At 42.6% G+C, this 22,683-nt stretch overlaps 1 protein-coding gene across 1 annotated transcript in view; it reads right to left on the bottom strand.

Annotated features, from left to right (window-relative positions):
• Positions 1–5,802: 5,802 nt before the first annotated feature.
• Positions 5,803–22,683, bottom strand: part of rc3h1b (ring finger and CCCH-type domains 1b) — an 85,921-nt gene continuing 69,040 nt past the window's right edge. The window contains exon 19 of the mRNA XM_079529128.1: positions 5,803–6,144. Coding sequence (XP_079385254.1) covers positions 6,127–6,144 — 18 coding nt within the window. The 3' untranslated portion in view covers positions 5,803–6,126. The remainder of the gene's footprint in view (positions 6,145–22,683) is intronic.

Raw genomic sequence — 22,683 nt, 5'->3', positions numbered from 1 at the left:
AGGGAGCAATATACTTGATCAGGTTTATACCAACATAGCCCATGAGCCCAGTGTAGCCCCATCTAGGTCTCTCCCCATCTAGGTACCCCCATCTAGGTGTACCCCCATCTAGGCCCAAAGTCAGGTCTGTCAGGACGTGGCCTGAGGACGCTATCCCTGGGCTCCAGGTCTGCTTCAGCACCACAGACTGGGATATTTTTAGTGGCCCGTCAGCGCTGACGCGTGGGTCTCTGAATTATTTCACAGACTCGGTGCTGGATTATATACATTTTGTGTGGATATTGTTTCACACTGGAAACAGATCCGTGTTTTTCCAAACCAAAAACCCTGGATAACGCCAAAACTACAATCACTAGTAAGAGCCAGGAATGCGGCACATAGATCTGGGGACACCAATGCATACAACACGGCGAGGTCAGCCCTGAGAAATGGTATCAGATCTGCCAAGCTGGCATATAAAACCCCCTGTCCCCTCTGATGGCTCCACCTTAGTCCTGAGCACTCATGTCTACGCCTACGCAACATCAACTCCAGGAAAGCGGCGGGTCCAGACGGAATCCAGGGATGGGTGCTCAAGGACTGCGCAGCTGAACTAGCACTGTCTCTGGGCTCATGCTGGGTCCCTGCACGCCTCAAGGCAGCGACAAGTCCCGGTTCCCAAGAAACCGAATGTCACAGGCCTGTGACTATACAGGCAAACATGTTGCATGTTTATATGTGATCAGTGTGTTTGCTGTCATGCTGGGTCTCATAACACTGTTTTCTATGTTTGTGAGTGTTTATGTGAGCTGATCAGATGCAGCCTCACACTTCTATAGAACCAGGCAGGCGCACACGCACACGCACACGCGCACACACACACACACACACACACACACAACTAACATGCACTATTGCTCGTCTCATCAAAAACTTGTTTTCAAAAAGTGTTTATCTGAAAGGTTTAAACCACAGGATGTGCTTACAGTCTTTAAAAAAAGATCCCATGCAGTCAATCCCCGCTTCCGCTGACAGCGCGCCACAGAGAGACACACCTGATTGGACAGATGATAAAAAAGCATTATACATAATAAGCACATTTCTGAAAATGTTAAACTATTAAAACTAAGAAAAACGTGAAGATCCATGCAGGGGTGATCAGGTGTGATCAATTGGCTAATTTGGGCCCTGTCCAGAGCCTGCATAGGCGGCGGCCCTGTCCAGAGCCTGGGCAGAGGCCTTTTGTGGCGGTTCTGGACAACTGTGGGTCAGACCGACGCAAGGCCGGGCACTGCACTCCCTGTGGTGGAGTGGAGGAACGCGTGTGTCTAATTTGAAGCATGTATGGATAGATGTTCCACTTTTTACACTTTGTTTGTTGCTCCTTATTAATGGTTTCTTTCTTCCACTATGACTCACACACTCTCTACCCATTACGCTGTCCTACCATGATTATGAGTAAATTACCGTAGGTCTCCAACTACCCAGCCCATGAATTGTTGTAATTGTTATGATGCGGTAATTCCGGTAAATACAACGGAAGTTATTCAGTAACTCTAGGAAACAAAATTATGCCATTGACTGCAGGCCACCATCTGAAAAGGAGGGAACCACATAATAGGGGATGTAGACATGCATTTACAGTATAACTGATTGATTGATTACTGCATTACAGTTGTAGAATAAGCACAGGAAAGCACAGTTCAAACAAGGTCTGCTAAAGAGGATTAAAAACCCACAGCTTGTTTACAATTTACAATTTAGGCATTTAGCAGACGCTCTTAATCCAGAGCGATTTACAGTAAACAAGAACTACACATCAGATCTTGTAGATCTGCTATTTTCGGCAAAGAGGTTTGGCATAGAGGGGAAAAAAGACCAGACCAAGTATCGAGCCAAAGGTCAAGTTTACAAAGTATTGAGAGTTTAAGTGGTTAAATGTCAGAAAACACACATTATGAGCAAAAGGTGCACACCGGCCCTTGTGAGGTGCCAGCCAACGGGAAAAATACTAGTAATGAAAAAATGTATAGCCGCAATGCAGAGAAGAAGCCAACGTTTCGGACAGATATACTGCCTTCAAAACACGTTGAACATGAATCCAATATGTCGTGGGGGGTCCCTGCTTCATCTCTCTCAGCCTAAACACGTTGAACATGAATCCAATATGTCGTGGGGTGTCCCTGCTTCATCTCTCTCAGCCTAAACACGTTGAACATGAATCCAATATGTCGTGGGGGGTCCCTGCTTCATCTCTCTCAGCCTAAACACGTTGAACATGAATCCAATATGTCGTGGGGGGTCCCTGCTTCATCTCTCTCAGCCTAAACACGTTGAACATGAATACAATATGTCGTGGGGGGTCCCTGCTTCATCTCTCTCAGCCTAAACACGTTGAACATGAATCCAATATGTCGTGGGGGGTCCCTGCTTCATCTCTCTCAGCCTAAACACGTTGAACATGAATCCAATATGTCGTGGGGGGTCCCTGCTTCATCTCTCTCATCCTAAACACGTTGAACATGAATCCAATATGTCGTGGGGGGTCCCTGCTTCATCTCTCTCAGCCTAAACACATTGAACATGAATCCAATATGTCGTGGGGGGTCCCTGCTTCATTTCTCTCAGCCTAAACACGTTGAACATGAATCCAACATGTCGTGGGGGGTCCCTGCTTCATCTCTCTCAGCCTATAAACACGTTGAACATGAATCCAATATGTCGTGGGGGGTCCCTTCAGTAAGTTGGTTCACAGCTGCAACAATCAGGCCACAACTCAAAACCACCACGCATCTGCACATAGGTATGGTTTTGCCCACTCAATTCGTAATTAGCCTTCCAATTTTGGGGCTCTGGCTCATGGACTATAAGAAGCGAACTGGTTCAACACTGGTGGAAAAGGGGCCTCAAAGTGACATACTCGTACGGGGCCATTTGGAACTTACTCAATGACAAGAACACTTTGAGACCCACTGGTGTAGCGGAGTGTTTCCAGTGAGCCAACACATGCACAATACTGTAGCTGTAGAAGCAGAACCCTGACTCTGTTTGACCAGAATGGAATAGAGCCTAGTATCATCGGTAAAGTCAGAAGAGTGCAAACTGCAAAGAGCCTGTTGGATTCATGCTGCTGTCTAATCCTGTGTGGCCTTTCGTTGTGTTTGCAACTCCGTCGTATACGACCAAGGCTTAAAAGCATCAGACAGAAATAAATAATCTAGAAAAAGGTAAAAACAAACAAACAAAACAAAAACATAGATGTTCACAAAGACAGGGAGAGGGAGAGCAAGGTAAATACAAATCTAAAAACATTAACGTGCATTGATTACATTTTGTCCAGAGGTTCTTTGTTCAGCTTCCTTCAGACAATGTAGCATGGTTAATAATAGTAAAGTGAAAGAAAAATAAATAGAGAGAGAAACAAGAGCTTAAAAAAGAAGACTCTAGTAGCCTAGGCCTAGAATAAAGGAAAGAAACTGTAGTGTTTGTGGTGAGAACAGAAAGCCGAGAGATACACTGTCTGTGCATCCTGAATGCATTGAGATATATGAGGCAATGGCAATAAAGCACTTTACCGCACGCACGCACACACACACTGTGTGTGTGTCCAGTTGTCCACCTATTGACAATTAACTCAACATGCAAAGTTGCCATCTGCTGGCCATTGGAGCGCAAGTGTGCATTTCTTTACACAGGCATTAGAATTAGATCATGTTTTTTAAACCCTGTGTATGGGTGTGAACATCTCACGTATTGCACCTACAGTACCCTGGCCTCTCTCCACTGGCCGGGGAGAGGTGGTTCAAAATAGTTTTTTAAGATTTTGCCGTTTGTTAGTGCCTCCTCTGGACGGGTCAACTGACTTGGGTTGCCTTTGCTGTTGCACGGCATAGATAGACTATGGAACAGCATTCCCTCTGTGTCAGATCTAAGCTTAATGGCCGCGCTCTTTTTAAGTCCAGACTCAAAACTCTCTTTTAGTGTTTGTATCCTCCTGGTGTGGCTGCTTTTGTCTTGTGTCCATGTATGTCTTGTTGTAGTTCAGTGTTTGTTGTATTTGTGAGTTAGCTTGGCACTCTGGTCAAGATTGGTTGTTTTTAAGTGTGATTCAGGCATTTGAAAATGGTTTACCAAAATGGATTGATTATAAAAAAGAATAATGCTTATTTTATTGTTTCAGAACAAATTCAGCAATTGATTATCAAAAGACACGTTTAGCACTACATTCAGTGAAGTAATAAACACATTTGCAGTGATAATGAAAATAGATAAAGAAATGCCAAGGAAAATATAAAATAAATACCACTGATTCATGACAAAGAAAAGGGCTTACAATCTGTTGTTTAAAGTACACAAGTTGTCAGGATAGACATACTGTATTTTCAGCATGCAACAAAGTCTAATCAGCCATTATGACACTATCAAGGCCTGGCAAAATACATTTCAGTCAACTAAATCAACTGTAGGTTTAAAACTTTAAATGTTCTGATGAATTGAAAATGGAGGACCCTGATGTAAACAAGTCTTAGTGCATTTTCTGGTTTTATCTTATGTTAGATAAATTCTGATATGTTGTTTACACGTCATGTCAAGTTGGCCACTCCATCATATTCTGTTGGTCAACACAGATAGAACTTTGGCCCAGACCGTGTTCCATATAGGTCATATTTTGTCATCTTGCCCTTTTATCATCATTTTACTCTTAGCCTACTGCCTGTTTACTCCGGGTTGTTCTCCTTATCCTATTTATGTCATGTCACCATCCACGTGCCTAATCATCTCAGCCCTATATTATCCTTTATATTATTTTGTCATACATATATTATGGATTTCCTGACACCACATTCAGATTTAATATCTTATATCTCGTTGACTCCTTATTCGGTCTCCATACTGTCTGTCCCCAGTCAAGTTAACTCGCATACTGAGAGGCCTATTTTGATTTGAGACTACATGTATTTGACCTTGATGCCCAGTGAGAAAGTAGATAGCCGGGCATTTCTCTGTTAAAGAGTTCACAGCTAGCAGGGAAAGAATGTTATCTTCAGGTTGCCATAGCAACGCCATCCTCTGTGCTTTCCCGGTCTATGGCCCTCAATGACGGAACCAAGGAAGATGTCACGATACCAGTCTCATCATCCATGTGCTGGTCCAATGAGTGCTCGACAACCAGCACCACCGTGGGATATTGCGGAAATGAACTATCTATTGAGCCAATGAACTGTTATCAACAACTGACGTGATCTACAGTATTAATGCCAGTAACATACTGTGAAGTCGAAATGCTGTCAAAAGAGTTGGGTTCAGTTCGGATCCATATTGGAACAATTGAATACTCTAAATTATATTGATGTATTGTACTATTATTATTATTATCTGAACCACGTAGCACAGTCTCTATGTAAATTGACTTTATTACCTACTAAAAATTACAGTTAAAACCTGAAACTCCTCTCAGAACTTTATTTCATCTGCCTCCAAATTCTTTTTTAAGGTCTTTCTATTTTTTATGGTACAGTGACTGTCAGTCAGATTTAAAGGGCTACTCACTCATTTTTAAGGTAAATACAGCACGGTATTTGGTCTCCCTGCTGGGTTATTGAAGGTATATATTTACAGTCCTTTCTAATTAACATTACAAAATAGATATAATTTATTTTTATCTATTATCTTATTCTTAGCAGATTTTGTATTGACCTGTACCTTCCTTGAACTGTATACCCATTCTGCAAACTGTTAATACAATTTACAAAATGTTAATACGATTTTCAATCAATCAATCAATCAATCAATCAATCAATGATTGATTGATTGATCCCCATCTCATTTTTATATAGTAAGCTAAAACAATATGTACATAAAACGTAAACTGAGGTGGCATCATTTGAAACTGAGGGTACCAGGCCCCCTTCTGGCACACCTGTGGTGCCGGGCCTGCTAAAACTAAATCGAAATGCTGTCAAAATCAACAATGCGGAAGTTGCCCTGTATCCCCAGAACCTTCTACTTTGGCTCGTTATCTCTGCCAGGCCGAAGGCTGGGAGGCAGAGCAGAGATCATTGCTTGGGTGCTGTGGTGGTGTGCTTCTCTGCATAGTCAATGGCCTCCTGGACCCATGTCTGAGTTGGGTCAACACAGAACTTCATCTTATTCTTCATTGAGAAACTAGAACAGACAGAGAGATAGAGAAACATTTTCATCATTTAAGGTGTTTCACTTTTCATTTTGTTTGTTTATATTTATGCTATTACAAAATACTAGCATTTTGCACTATAAAGTAAAGTAACTATAAGTACTCAAGTACTGTACTTATTTTTGTATTTTTTTAATTATTTTTTTTTGATTAGAATTGTCTGTCGGTCTGAGCTGTCAAGTTGTTATAACTATCTCTTTCTCTCCGTCTCTCATGGGTTTATATGTCTTTAGGAGATGCATAGGTGGGTGGAAACATGTGTGTGGAGGAAGGGGGCGTTGCTATAGAATTAGCCTCGGAAACCCAGACGTAGGTGTTAAGAGAGGCCATGCGCGTGACATCATTGACAATGATTGTGCGTGTGGTGGCACGGTCATGTCACCATAGGCATGTTCTTTTTTTAAACTTAATTTTTATTTGCAGGTAAACATAAAAATAAAAAACATTAAATGACAGTTACAGTGCAAGGGTTCAAAATATATCATTAATAGACAACGTATTCCAGTCCATTTATGAATGTCCATCATTGTTAACAACGGTGTCGTTCTGTTGGTTTCTATATTCAGTCCATTTCTTTGTAGTCTCAGTGTATGAGTTAGTTTCCCCATTACAATTATCTCCTCCACAATGCTCAGCCACTGCTCACAAACTGGAGGTTCTGGTTTGTACCATAGCCTTGTAACTGCTTTTTTACTAGCTGCCAATAATACTTTGACCATATCTTCTCTCTGTGTGTTATCCTGTGTCAAATCACCACCAGAGACATGTTCAATTTATAATTTTGTTGAATAGCCATGCTATATAGGGCTCGGTCCTTAGGTGCCACAGCACAAGAATAAAAATAAACAGAATACCCCTCGCTTGTGGTGAGAGGAAGCATCATGTAGTAGGCCTGTGAGAACATGAAAAAAAACCCTGTTCAGATGTATGGAAATGGACTGTGGTTCATTTTGAGAACTCAAAGCTGTGTTAGGCAATGACAGTTGCAGTACATAATAGGCTAGTATGCTCATCATAGGGGTCTGGGGACCACAGGGTTCCTCTTTGAAGGGCTTCAATCCCCAGCTAAATGAATGATAGTTTGGTCTGTACTACATGAGTGTACAAATTGACACTAGTCCCAGAAGTGTACAATAATATATTTGTACACTCAGTTATGGTGGTCCATGAGCTACATTGTGTGCGCGAGTCCTGTTAAACGACGTTTCGGTCGTCTGATCAGGACGGAGTAAAGAGCAACATTTTTGCCAAGTTTCCGACAGTGTGCTTTTCTGCTTTTCAAAGATTCCCTTTTAATAAATGCACTTTTGTCCTACGCACCTGCAGTCAACAACCTTATGAGGTGTGCATTGGCCTTTATCTGTAGGATCTTATTTTATTTTTAGGCCAAACACACTCATTCTAGATCAGAAGATAACATCTTCACTTCCAGCTGAGCTTGGGAGTGAAAAACCCACATGCTACACAGCAGATCTGAGAAATGACGTCTCTAACCACATCCTGCGGTTGACAAGTTTCCACTTAAATGTTTTTTTCCAAAACTACTTTTTAGTCACTTACTAATACTAACATTACTGACAATCTCCAATGAACATAGCCTCGGGTTTGTCATTATAGGCAAGACATTTGTTATTCAATCTTTATTTCAGACTCGGGGTCCATATCACAAACACAATGGCCATACAGTCTAGTAGTCTATACGCTCTCTCCTCTGTATAAGCCCTCTACTCAGTGTCAGACAGACAGACAGACAGACAGCCTGGCGTGTGTGTGTGCGCGTGTGTGTGTGTGTGTGTGTGTGTGTGTGTGTGTGTGTGTGTGTTCCTAAATAGAAGCCCCACTTGATCACACTACAGCATCACGCAACAGTAGCATCACTTTGATCTTGTATATCTGCTACTTTTGAGCTTGTAGATCTGCTACTTTTGATATTTTTTAATTTGAATCCTGAAAAGGGGACAGTTGTGGACATAATGAGGTTTCACCCGACAGACAATATGGGTGTTTATGAAATGTTTATTGAAATACACATTTCCGATGACTGAGACCCTCAAAGCTCGCTAGTTGCTTCACAAAGGTCTGGAAGAGAATAAACACTCACAGTACATTTACAGTGAGCAGTTTTTTATTGTAATATGACAATCCTGTTGTCATAAAAAGACAATAACTTGTACTTATAATAACAGTACGTACATGTAATGTAAAAAGATTGTTGCTAAAAGGCTAACTAGCTACAGAACTTACATGCTGGTGGTTACCCCGTTTAGTCATAATAACTTAGTTTTAATTTATTTTCCATTTAGTTTGTCTGTGAAAAGAGGTAGTCGACGAACATTTTTCGTCTGTTTTAGTCGACGAAAACTAGAGGGGGTATCAATATGTCCGTGCACTGGCAATATTACTGACTACTGATTACTGACACTATGTAATATGGCGCATTAGGAGTCCAACTAGTACTACTGGGCCAACCTAACTCGTTTGTAAACGAGTCAGGGATGTGCCGATGAGACATTTTGGCCGATATCGATATCCGATATAATTAATTGCTGTTAAGGCCGATAACCGATAATACATATGATCTCATTATGTATTAAAAAATATAATACATTATGTCCATTCTGAAAAATACATGTACTGTAACAGCGTATCTGCACTGCAGGCTTAGGCAAGTCAGATTTAACTTTAATACCTTTTATATTTAATATTGTGAGCTTGTAGATCTGTTCAAGCTGTTACTTTGGGCTTGTTTATCTGTAAAGACAGACCGATTAATCGGACCGATTAATTAATCGGTCTGATTGATTAATCGAACCGATGCCGATTAATCTAATCAACTAGAATCGGCCGATACCGATCTGTTTGCCGATTAATCTTCCATCACTATAAACGACTAATACGTTTTAGGGGTAAATATGCCACAAAGTTGTGGAATCTGTATTATTTTTATGCCTGCACAACAGCTGGTTTTTAATTTTTGTGGGGGACGGGGACAGGAATGGACTAATTGTAGTAATTCAGCAGTCCAGTCAAGCCCTAAACAAACACACAGCCTTCATTATTATTATTCTGTATTTTTATCCCACGATTTTGTAACCCTTTTTTTTTTCACCCGGTGTCAATTCCCTGAGCTGTAATCTTGGGCACTATGCTCTCCCTCTGCCAACCTGGGGAGAGCCCCGAACTGAGCTCATGCTTCCTTCAATGCGTGAGGAGTGAGCAGGCCGATTCTCATCCCCTGACAGGGGGGAGTTTCCCCGGTAGGACGTAGCGCGTGGAAGAAACACGTTATTCAAACCAGTTCCTTTTCCCTCCATCAGGCGCCCCGGCTGACCAGGGGCGCGTTGTACCACTACCTACTCTTAAGGGGACATGTGCAAGAACATGCAAATTCCACACAGAAAGGCCGTTTCGCCACAAATCGATTTGTGTTGTTATCTACTACAAATACTATTAACATTGACTGACCAGTGATGTAAACAGGTTTTCAATGTAATGAGTCCTGAGATGCAGGGATGATCTTTTAGATGAGTCCCAAGTTCATTTTATGAGTCCCACTTCAATGACATATTTTGCCAATTTTTACAAATTGCAGCATTTAACTCCCATTTTATATGTGGTTGTATTCATGTAGAAAACAGAAGAAGACATGATGATTATAACTAAAGCTAGCAAAATAAACTAGAATAAAAAACAGTACAGTAGTGCATCCTGTGGATGCAGAGGTCGTTGTTTACAACCAAGATGACTAGACTACACACATTATAACAATGAATACATCTGTCATCACTATCATGTTTATAGCAAAAAGCTAAGCTATATATTTTTGTATTATTTAATAAATACTATTGCAGAGCATGCCTGCTCTAGAAGAGTTGCTAAATCCAACACATGATACTGGTCTAGCTGTGTACAGTACATACCTATATTCTGGACCATTTGCTGCATGTCACTCCCCTGCTCGATGTTTTCTGTTCTCTCCACTGTACCTATCAAATAAGGCTCAGAAAAGCCCATAAGATGAATAAACAAAAAACAAATAGTTATTCTGAGTGATCACTTTTATCCTATGATGAAACATTTCTATCCTGATGTGAGTGGAATCTTGTAGAATGAAAATGCCACCATCTACAGGCCATGAGGGGTCACTGAACGGTTTGATGGGTATAAAAGTGATGTGAATTGATTGATTGAATGAATACTTCATTAGATAGAAATGCAAACGGCAAAAGGTATAGTCAATCATACATTTGGGTTTAAAGGGTCATATTCTATAACTTTACAGTGACCAGACCTCACCCAATTGAACCCCTCTGGCAGATTTTGGACTAACGTGTTGTGACACATGGAGCTCTCCACCACGATCATCAAAACACCAAATCAGGGAATGTTTTCATTCTTCCTGTATAGTTCTAGACTTGTAGAATCTATTCTAGGCCAAAGTCAAGTGCATTGAACTTGCTCTGGCAGCTCCTGGTGGCCCAACACCTTATTAAGACATTTTATTATTTTTTTCATTTGATTTGTCACACGTCTGATGTCACATGTAGGTTAAATAATGTCAATATGGCATTAAAGGCATGTGGTATGAATCCATCTCTGTCTTTGACCAGATAGTGGCCTTGTGGCTAGAGTGTGTGCCCTGAAACTGGGAGGTCGGGGTGCGAGCCCCGGCTGGGTCATACCAAAGACTGTAGAAATGGGACCCAACGCCTCCCTGCTTGGCATTCAGCATCAAAGGGTTGGATTGGGGGGTTAAATCAACTAATCAAATGATTCCCCAGCGTGGCTGCAGCTCACCGCTCCTTGGCTGCGGCTCTGTGGTCTGACTTATTCATATTGTTGCATAGTAAGTTAGTAGTAAGTTAAAATAAGTTCAACTGGAATGAGCTTTTCAACATGGAACAGACCTTGCTGTAATGATGGACTGAAAAATAAAGTTCTCTGTGAAATCCTCACAGTGAACACAATTCTGCTGTCCATGACACTGTCCATGGTTCTGAATCTCTCATCTCAGAACAGAGACTGCATTTGAAAGCTTAGTTTATTTACACCTCTAGTGTTTTTAACTCAAGGCTTTTAAGTACATTTAATATCGAGATGTTCATTTTAGTTCCACACATTGTTTGTTGTGTTATTTACAAGATGGTTTGGCCACCATCAAATTGTTGCATGTGTCGTAGAGAATTGTAGTTGAATATGTTTACATGATGAAGCAGCATGACTGTTGTACTTTATAGTACCTTTATAGCCTGTCTGCATGGCCATTGATGTTGATGCTATCAGGAGTCCTTGCCACACCTTAGCTTTTCTTGAATTGACTCGCCAAACTTGTCAATACAGTACATGTTTGTGAAAATCAACTTGGTTAATATTACATTTGTACATAATATGCATGGTGAATGTGAATACAGGTAAAGTGGGGACACTTGTATTTTCTCATTTACGGCACATTATACACGTAATATTGTGGTATGACAGTTACACCTGGCCCAAAGTCAAAATCAGTAACTCCCACAAACATTCTGGAAGGGTTACACAGACTGGAGCTGGCAAAATGTTTGGGAACTCTGAAAGATTACTGGCTTTTATCTTGTCTAATTCCTTGGCTATCTAACCCATGATACATCAAGGCATGACAAGCACTTGTGATTACCTAGCTGTTATTTGTCCAACAGTTGATTATATACAAAATAGCACTGACATTTAAATGGCTTATCTAATGCACACCATAGGACAAGAATGTTTAGCAGCTAGCCTATTTGTTGGCACAGGTCTATTCAAGCTGATTTGAGAAAAATAATGTTTTTCGCTCACAAGCCCTAAAGCAACAAAATATGCTCATCAATAAGTAGTACTATAAACAAATCTCTGCTGACTGAAATGCTAAACATCCATTACTGTGGAAAACACATCGTGAAAGGCACCTACCCAAATCACAATAACTAGTAGGCTATGACATAATGTCTGAAATATATATAAATTCCTCATTACCAGTTAGCTTGGAAGCTAACGGTTAGCTTTCAAGCTAACAGCAACGTTTAAAACATAAGGCAAAAGAAAAATATTGACACACGTCACCATGATTATTTACCTGGCACTGTCCTTTGTTCGTGTGGAGATGTCGCCATGACAACACAAATACACAAACCTAGTGTTGATATCTCGCGTGGTCCACCTGCAGCCATGTTTGTTGATATGGGTGACGTCAGAGCGTTCTGTGCACAAACCCGTTGCTAGGCATCAGCCAATGGGCAACGGGTGACCAACAGAATAAAGCCTGGCTGTAGGCTGTTACACATCACTTCTTTGGGAGAGACAGTACAGCTCAGAACCTTAGCAGGAGAAGACCTATACATTATGATGGCGGTGACACAAAGTTATTACTCTGGTAGTTTCAATGCTGTGGTCGACCACTCAGACCTGGTGGAGACGGAGGAGTGCAGGGAGGAGAGATGGAGGATCAAGGAGGATGAGTGGCAGGCCAAAACCGTTCAGAGATACTGTGGCGGGCCTCACCTGCAAACCCCATCACCGCAGAGGCCCACGGCTTTGACGCAGAAACTCACAGAACTACTGCCACTACCACAAAGGGCCCCTCGACGGAGACGGCACCAGGGCGACCCAGAGCGGACCACCCCACAGATCACACCGAGTGAGGGAGGCGATGGGAGCCGAACAACAGTCCCATGGTTGTGCCTGACTCCGATCCCACCTCGTACATGGAAGCCCACCAGACACCCCAACACCAATCTAAAGAACGAGAAGTGGAACCTGGACGCAAAGAAAAAGACTCTCATCATTGGGGACTCGAACTTGAGTAACATCCCGCCTTTCACACAGACCGACTTGCAGATCGAAAGTTATCCAGGAGCAAAGTTCCAGCATGCTGTGGAGCTACTCAAGAAAGTGAAACCCAACACCCAGGTCGAAACAGTTGTTCTATCGTTCGGGATCAACGAGCGTTCCCGGCGTACAATGACCACAGCACAAAAGGCCATGGAATTGGCAGTGGCAACGGCCAAAACATCTTTCCCAGCAGCAAAAATCATTGTCCCCCTGGTCACCTTCTCTGAGCGCCTGGAGCAGAGTGAGAAGAGGATCATGTGGGACCTGAACGCCACCATTACAGCCCAGAACCACCTCCCCAAACTCCAAGAGCGGGACTTCAAAACCGGGAGAGACAACATCCACTGGACAGCTGAGACAGGGAGAAAGATGCTAGACCATTGGCTAGCCCATTTAAACTGAGAGCTCAAGACCCTGTACCCCCCCCCCCCCCCCCCCCCGGCCCTTTTAAGGGCCACTTCCACTCCTTTTGCTGTGACCTTGCTGTGGTGGAGTGGCTTAGTGATTCAGTGACCCTGGAACCTATCGTGGTGGCGGTTGACCTGTGGTTTAACCAGCACCGGATTGGTCACAGGATAGTCCAAACTAACAACAGCAATATCCCTTTCTGTATTTCACCAACCAAGTCACAGCTCCACTGTACAGTATTTTTTTGCAATGCTGCCTGTTAATTTAGCCGGGAAATGTGACACAATATGCATAAAAAGAGGAAATATAATCTGATTATTAATGGTACATACACCAAGTAGAATGTTTGCAAAATATACATGCTATACAAAATACAATGCAACATACTATTCTACTGCAGTCAAATTAGGCATTTAAGTTTTCCAAGTCTGACTTCGAAAATAGCATTGCTCATTTCAGGTGCATACTGTACATAAACCATGTTCTTAATGGTGTTAGAAATGTTGACTGCTATACAATAAACACATCTACAAGGTATGTTCATGTCTGAACATAATATTACCTGAGCGAAAAAAGGGGATCAAATACACTTTCTGTCCTATTCATTCAATACTGCTTTAAGAGTTCGATTCCCGCTCGGGACGCTGTGGGTGCTGGCGGCGTGTTTCCTCCTCCGTGTCATCAGTGCCCATACCCGAGGCGGGGTTGGCGAAAGGGCCTTTCTGTGTGGAGTTTGCATGTTCTCCCCGTGTCCCCTATAGGGTAGGTACCCTCACAAAAACATGCAGTAATCCTGGTCATGCAGTAAAACTGCCTCCCCCTGGACAGCTGGGGCGCCTGATGGAGGGGAAAGGAACTGGTTGGAATAACGTGTTCCTTCCGCGTGCTACGTCCAACCAGGGAAACTCCCCTGTCAGGTGTAAAGGAGCAACTTGGACACTCAGGCATGAAGGAAGCATGAGTTCAAGTCCGTTGCTCTCCCCATGTCCCCCATATATGGGGACTAGGTTGGCGGAGGGTGTGTAGAGCCCAGGATCACATTAGATAATTGACACAGGGGTGAAAAATGGGTTACAAAATCGTGGGAAAAAACAGCCCTGTGAAGGTGATCAAAAGGCATGGGCTCAAGTGCCCATCCTTCTCACAGCACAGCATTTGAGATACTCAGCATAGTTATCAGTTTAACAATACATTAATCAGAGACAAAAAAAAGAAAAAAACAAATAACAACCCACACCGTGTCACTGTAGAGATCCACCAGGATCCATAGTGATGATGACTGCTTTAGTTAGACATTAGTATTGTTTTACACACACACACACACACACACACACACACACACACACACACACACACACACACACACACACACACACACACACACACACACACACACACACACACACACACACACACACACACACACACACACACACACAACTTGTGGACAAACCATGATAAAGCATTTACACTTGTTTACAACAGGGTCCACCATTTTTGTGAGACAAAGAGGAGAGCAAGATTAGAACAATCTGGTTTTTGAAAATGTCCAGTGTTGGTATCGTCACTGGAAAAAAAGTAATCTTTTGGAAAACAGTATATTAGCTCAGTGGCCTTGTGGTTAGCGTCTGCCCTGAGACTGGGAGGTCGGGGTTCGATCCCCGGTCGGGTCATACCAAAGACTCTAAAAATGGGACCCAGTGCCTCCCTGCTTGACACTCGGCTATCAAGGGTTGGATTGGGGGTAAGTCTCTGCGACATACAAGCGTCATGTCCAGGGGGTGTACTTGTACATCAAGCTGCCTCACAGAAACAGGAGATAGGCTCCTGCCCTATGGGCCTCATGGCTCGGCAAGGCTACTTGATATTAGGTCACAAAGTCGATTTGAGATTCCATAAGGAATGTCATTATGTGGTAAAGTAGAAAGTAGAAACCATTACCTCAATCTGACAATAGATGGCAGACTAAACAGCACAGAAACCATTAACACAACCAAGATGACTATAGACTACACACATTATAACAATGAATACATCTGTCACTCATCACTATCATGTTTATAGCAAAAAGCTAAGCTATATACTTTTGTATTATTTAATAAATACTATTGCAGAGCATGCCTGCTCTAGAAGAGTTGCTAAATCCAACACATGATACTGGTCTAGCTGTGTACAGTACATACCTATATTCTGGACCATTTGCTGCATGTCACTCCCCTGCTCGATGTTTTCTGTTCTCTCCACTGTACCTATCAAATAAAGGCTCAGAAAAGCCCATAAGATTAATAAACAAAAAACAAATAGTTATTCTGAGTGATCACTTTTATCCTATGATGAAACATTTCTATCCTGATGTGAGTGGAATCTTGTAGAATGAAAATGCCACCATCTACAGGCCATGAGGGGTCACTGAACGGTTTGATGGGTATAAAAGTGATGTGAATTGATTGATTGAATGAATACTTCATTAGATAGAAATGCAAACGGCAAAAGGTATAGTCAATCATACATTTGGGTTTAAAGGGTCATATTCTATAACTTTACAGTGACCAGACCTCACCCAATTGAACCCCTCTGGCAGATTTTGGACTAACGTGTTGTGACACATGGAGCTCTCCACCACGATCATCAAAACACCAAATCAGGGAATGTTTTCATTCTTCCTGTATAGTTCTAGACTTGTAGAATCTATTCTAGGCCAAAGTCAAGTGCATTGAAGTTGCTCTGGCAGCTCCTGGTGGCCCAACACCTTATTAAGACATTTTATTATTTTTTTCATTTGATTTGTCACACGTCTGATGTCACATGTAGGTTAAAGAATGTCAATATGGCATTAAAGGCATGTGGTATGAATCCATCTCTGTCTTTGACCAGATAGTGGCCTTGTGGCTAGAGTGTGTGCCCTGAAACTGGGAGGTCGGGGTGCGAGCCCCGGCTGGGTCATACCAAAGACTGTAGAAATGGGACCCAACGCCTCCCTGCTTGGCATTCAGCATCAAAGGGTTGGATTGGGGGGTTAAATCAACTAATCAAATGATTCCCCAGCGTGGCTGCAGCTCACCGCTCCTTGGCTGCGGCTCTGTGGTCTGACTTATTCATATTGTTGCATAGTAAGTTAGTAGTAAGTTAAAATAAGTTCAACTGGAATGAGCTTTTCAACATGGAACAGACCTTGCTGTAATGATGGACTGAAAAATAAAGTTCTCTGTGAAATCCTCACAGTGAACACAATTCTGCTCTGTCCATGACACTGTCCATGGTTCTGAATCTCTCATCTCAGAACAGAGACTGCATTTGAAAGCTTAGTTTATTTACACCTCTAGTGTTTTTAACTCAAGGCTTTTAAGTACATTTAATATCGAGATGTTCATTTTAGTTCCACACATTGTTTGTTGTGTTATTTACAAGATGGTTTGGCCACCATCAAATTGTTGCATGTGTCGTAGAGAATTGTAGTTGAATATGTTTACATGATGAAGCAGCATGACTGTTGTACTTTTAAGTACCTTTATAGCCTATGTCTGAATGGCCATTGATGTTGATGCTATCAGGAGTCCTTGCCACACCTTAGCTTTTCTTGAATTGACTCGCCAAACTTGTCAATACAGTACATGTTTGTGAAAATCAACTTAGTTAATATTAATAAATACATTTGTACATAATATGCATGGTGAATGTGAATACAGGTAAAGTGGGGACACTTGTATTTTCTCATTTACGGCACATTATACACGTAATATTGTGGTATGACAGTTACACCTGGCCCAAAGTCAAAATCAGTAACTCCCACAAACATTCTGGAAGACACAGACTGGAGCTGGCAAAATGTTTGGGAACTCTGAAAGATTACTGGCTTTTATCTTGTCTAATTCCTTGGCTATCTAACCCATGATACACCAAGGCATGACAAGCACTTGTGATTACCTAGCTGTTATTTGTCCAACAGTTGATTATATACAAAATAGCACTGACATTTAAATGACTTTATATGACCGTTATCTAATGCACACCATAGGACAAGAATGTTTAGCAGCTAGTTAGCCTATTTGTTGGCACAGGTCTATTCAAGCTGATTTGAGAAAAATAATGTTTTTCGCTCACAAGCCCTAAAGCAACAAAATATGCTCATCAATAAGTAGTACTATAAACAAATCTCTGCTGACTGAAATGCTAAACATCCATTACTGTGGAAAACACATCGTGAAAGGCACCTACCCAAATCACAATAACTAGTAGGCTATGACATAATGTCTGAAATATATATAAATTCCTCATTACCAGTTAGCTTGGAAGCTAACGGTTAGCTTTCAAGCTAACAGCAACGTTTAAAACATAAGGCAAAAGAAAAATATTGACACACGTCACCATGATTATTTACCTGGCACTGTCCTTTGTTCGTGTGGAGATGTCGCCATGACAACACAAATACACAAACCTAGTGTTGATATCTCGCGTGGTCCACCTGCAGCCATGTTATGATGTTTGTTGATATGGGTGACGTCAGAGCGTTCTGTGCACAAACCCGTTGCTAGGCATCAGCCAATGGGCAACGGGCGACCAACAGAATAAAGCCTGGCTGTAGGCTGTTACACATCACTTCTTTGGGAGAGACAGTACAGCTCAGAACCTTAGCAGGAGAAGACCTATACATTATGATGGCGGTGACACAAAGTTATTACTCTGGTAGTTTCAATGCTGTGGTCAACCACTCAGACCTGGCGGAGACGGAGGAGTGCAGGGAGGAGAGATGGAGGATCAAGGAGGATGAGTGGCAGGCCAAAACCGTTCAGAGATACTGTGGCGGGCCTCACCTGCAAACCCCATCACCGCAGAGGCCCACGGCTTTGACGCAGAACCTCACAGAACTACTGCCACTACCACAAAGGGCCCCTCGACGGAGACGGCACCAGGGCGACCCAGAGCGGACCACCCCACAGATCACACCGAGTGAGGGAGGCGATGGGAGCCGAACAACAGTCCCATGGTTGTGCCTGACTCCGATCCCACCTCGTACATGGAAGCCCACCAGACACCCCAACACCAATCAAAAGAACGAGAAGTGGAACCTGGACGCAAAGAAAAAGACTCTCATCATTGGGGACTCGAACTTGAGTAACATCCCGCCTTTCACACAGACCGACTTGCAGATCGAAAGTTATCCAGGAGCAAAGTTCCAGCATGCTGTGGAGCTACTCAAGAAAGTGAAACCCAACACCCAGGTCGAAACAGTTGTTCTATCGTTCGGGATCAACGAGCGTTCCCGGCGTACAATGACCACAGCACAAAAGGCCATGGAATTGGCAGTGGCAACGGCCAAAACATCTTTCCCAGCAGCAAAAATCATTGTCCCCCTGGTCACCTTCTCTGAGCGCCTGGAGCAGAGTGAGAAGAGGATCATGTGGGACCTGAACGCCACCATTACAGCCCAGAACCACCTCCCCAAACTCCAAGAGCGGGACTTCAAAACCGGGAGAGACAACATCCACTGGACAGCTGAGACAGGGAGAAAGATGCTAGACCATTGGCTAGCCCATTTAAACTGAGAGCTCAAGACCCTGTACCCCCCCCCGGGCCACTTCCACTCCTTTTGCTGTGACCTTGCTGTGGTGGAGTGGCTTAGTGATTCAGTGACCCTGGAACCTATCGTGGTGGCGGTTGACCTGTGGTTTAACCAGCACCGGATTGGTCACAGGATAGTCCAAACTAACAACAGCAATATCCCTTTCTGTATTTCACCAACCAAGTCACAGCTCCACTGTACAGTATTTTTTTGCAATGCTGCCTGTCAATTTAGCCGGGAAATGTGACACAATATGCATAAAAAGAGGAAATATAATCTGATTATTAATGGTACATACACCAAGTAGAATGTTTGCAAAATATACATGCTATACAAAATACAATGCAACATACTATTCTACTGCAGTCAAATTAGGCATTTAAGTTTTCCAAGTCTGACTTCGAAAATAGCATTGCTCATTTCAGGTGCATACTGTACATAAACCATGTTCTTAATGGTGTTAGAAATGTTGACTGCTATACAATAAACACATCTACAAGGTATGTTCATGTCTGAACATAATATTACCTGAGCGAAAAAAGGGGATCAAATACACTTTCTGTCCTATTCATTCAATACTGCTTTAAGAGTTCGATTCCCGCTCGGGACGCTGTGGGTGCTGGCGGCGTGTTTCCTCCTCCGTGTCATCAGTGCCCATACCCGAGGCGGGGTTGGCGAAAGGGCCTTTCTGTGTGGAGTTTGCATGTTCTCCCCGTGTCCCCTATAGGGTAGGTACCCTCACAAAAACATGCAGTAATCCTGGTCATGCAGTAAAACTGCCTCCCCCTGGACAGCTGGGGCGCCTGATGGAGGGGAAAGGAACTGGTTGGAATAACGTGTTCCTTCCGCGTGCTACGTCCAACCAGGGAAACTCCCCTGTCAGGTGTAAAGGAGCAACTTGGACACTCAGGCATGAAGGAAGCATGAGTTCAAGTCCGTTGCTCTCCCCATGTCCCCCATATATGGGGACTAGGTTGGCGGAGGGTGTGTAGAGCCCAGGATCACATTAGATAATTGACACAGGGGTGAAAAATGGGTTACAAAATCGTGGGAAAAAACAGCCCTGTGAAGGTGATCAAAAGGCATGGGCTCAAGTGCCCATCCTTCTCACAGCACAGCATTTGAGATACTCAGCATAGTTATCAGTTTAACAATACATTAATCAGAGACAAAAAAAAGAAAAAAACAAATAACAACCCACACCGTGTCACTGTAGAGATCCACCAGGATCCATAGTGATGATGACTGCTTTAGTTAGACATTAGTATTGTTTTACACACACACACACACACACACACACACACACACACACACACACACACACACACACACACACACACACACACACACACACACACACACACACACACACACACACACACACACAACTTGTGGACAAACCATGATAAAGCATTTACACTTGTTTACAACAGGGTCCACCATTTTTGTGAGACAAAGAGGAGAGCAAGATTAGAACAATCTGGTTTTTGAAAATGTCCAGTGTTGGTATCGTCACTGGAAAAAAAGTAATCTTTTGGAAAACAGTATATTAGCTCAGTGGCCTTGTGGTTAGTGTCTGCCCTGAGACTGGGAGGTCGGGGTTCGATCCCCGGTCGGGTCATACCAAAGACTCTAAAAATGGGACCCAGTGCCTCCCTGCTTGACACTCGGCTATCAAGGGTTGGATTGGGGGTAAGTCTCTGCGACATACAAGCGTCATGTCCAGGGGGTGTACTTGTACATCAAGCTGCCTCACAGAAACAGGAGATAGGCTCCTGCCCTATGGGCCTCATGGCTCGGCAAGGCTACTTGATATTAGGTCACAAAGTCGATTTGAGATTCCATGAGGAATGTCATTATGTGGTAAAGTAGAAAGTAGAAACCATTACCTCAATCTGACAATAGATGGCAGACTAAACAGCACAGAAACCATTAAGACAACCAAGATGACTATAGACTACACACATTATAACAATGAATACATCTGTCACTCATCACTATCATGTTTATAGCAAAAAGCTAAGCTATATACTTTTGTATTATTTAATAAATACTATTGCAGAGCATGCCTGCTCTAGAAGAGTTGCTAAATCCAACACATGATACTGGTCTAGCTGTGTACAGTACATACCTATATTCTGGACCATTTGCTGCATGTCACTCCCCTGCTCGATGTTTTCTGTTCTCTCCACTGTACCTATCAAATAAAGGCTCAGAAAAGCCCATAAGATTAATAAACAAAAAACAAATAGTTATTCTGAGTGATCACTTTTATCCTATGATGAAACATTTCTATCCTGATGTGAGTGGAATCTTGTAGAATGAAAATGCCACCATCTACAGGCCATGAGGGGTCACTGAACGGTTTGATGGGTATAAAAGTGATGTGAATTGATTGATTGAATACTTCATTAGATAGAAATGCAAACAGCACAAGGTATAGTCAATCATACATTTGGGTGTAAAGGGTCATATTCTATAACTTTACAGTGACCAGACCTCACCCAATTGAACCCCTCTGGCAGATTTTGGACTAACGTGTTGTGACACATGGAGCTCTCCACCACGATCATCAAAACACCAAATCAGGGAATGTTTTCATTCTTCCTGTATAGCTCTAGACTTGTAGAATCTATTCTAGGCCAAAGTCAAGTGTATTGAAGTTGCTCTGGCAGCTCCTGGTGGCCCAACACCTTATTAAGACATTGTATTATTTTTTTCATTTGATTTGTCACACGTCTGATGTCACATGTAGGTTAAAGAATGTCAATATGGCATTACAATTTACAATTTACAATTTAGGCATTTAGCAGACGCTCTTAATCCAGAGCGATTTACATTAGGCAAGAACAAAAGTATGGGAATACATCACATATATAAAATGCATTTATCAAGAAACATGCGTAAGCTAAGAACGTAGCTAGAACATATCTATATAATGACACTATCCATATTAAATATACATATATACTATACTATGCTATACATATGTACTATGATGTGCTATGACTACATACAATGCAATTATTGTGCTGTCTACATGACATGCTATAAGTCTGTTTCAAATGCTATCTAAGTCTAAAAAGTGCTATCTAAGGGGGTAGGATAAGTGCTAAGGGCCATGATGGAGTCTGAAAAGGTGGGTCTTCAGACTACGGCGGAAGATTGGGAGTGATGCTGCAGTTCTGATTGCAACGGGGAGTGCATTCCACAGTTTTGGGGCCAGAAGGGAGAAGAGTTTGGGACGTGTGGAGCGTTGTCCCGGCGTTTTTAGTGAGGGTACTTCCAGCTTTCCTGCGTTGGCTGATCTGAGTGCGCGGGAGGGTTTGTAGGGTTCAATCATGCTTGCAAGATATGGGGGAGCCATACCTTTGGTTGCTTTGAATGCCAGCATCAGAGTTTTGTATTCTGTGCGGGCAGCGACTGGGAGCCAGTGCAGGGAGCGGAGCAGGGGGGAGACATGTGAGAATTTTGGCTGGTTGAAGACCAGACGAGCTGCGGCATTTTGGATCAGTTGGAGAGGCTTAAGTGCACATGCCGGTAGGCCAGTAAGGAGCGAATTACAATAGTCAAGTTTTGACAAGACTGTTGTCTGGATTAGGAGCTGGGCTGATTCCTGGGTGAGGAACGGTCTAATTCGTTGTATGTTATAGAGTGTGAACCTACAGGATCGAGTGACAGCTGTGATGTGAGTTTT

The sequence above is a fragment of the Electrona antarctica genome, assembly GCF_951216825.1.
Source record: "Electrona antarctica genome assembly, chromosome: 19".
Classification (NCBI taxonomy): Eukaryota; Metazoa; Chordata; class Actinopteri; order Myctophiformes; family Myctophidae; genus Electrona; species Electrona antarctica.
The sequence above is the reverse complement of the archived record's forward strand: the minus strand, read 5'-3'. Positions and strand labels throughout refer to the sequence as shown.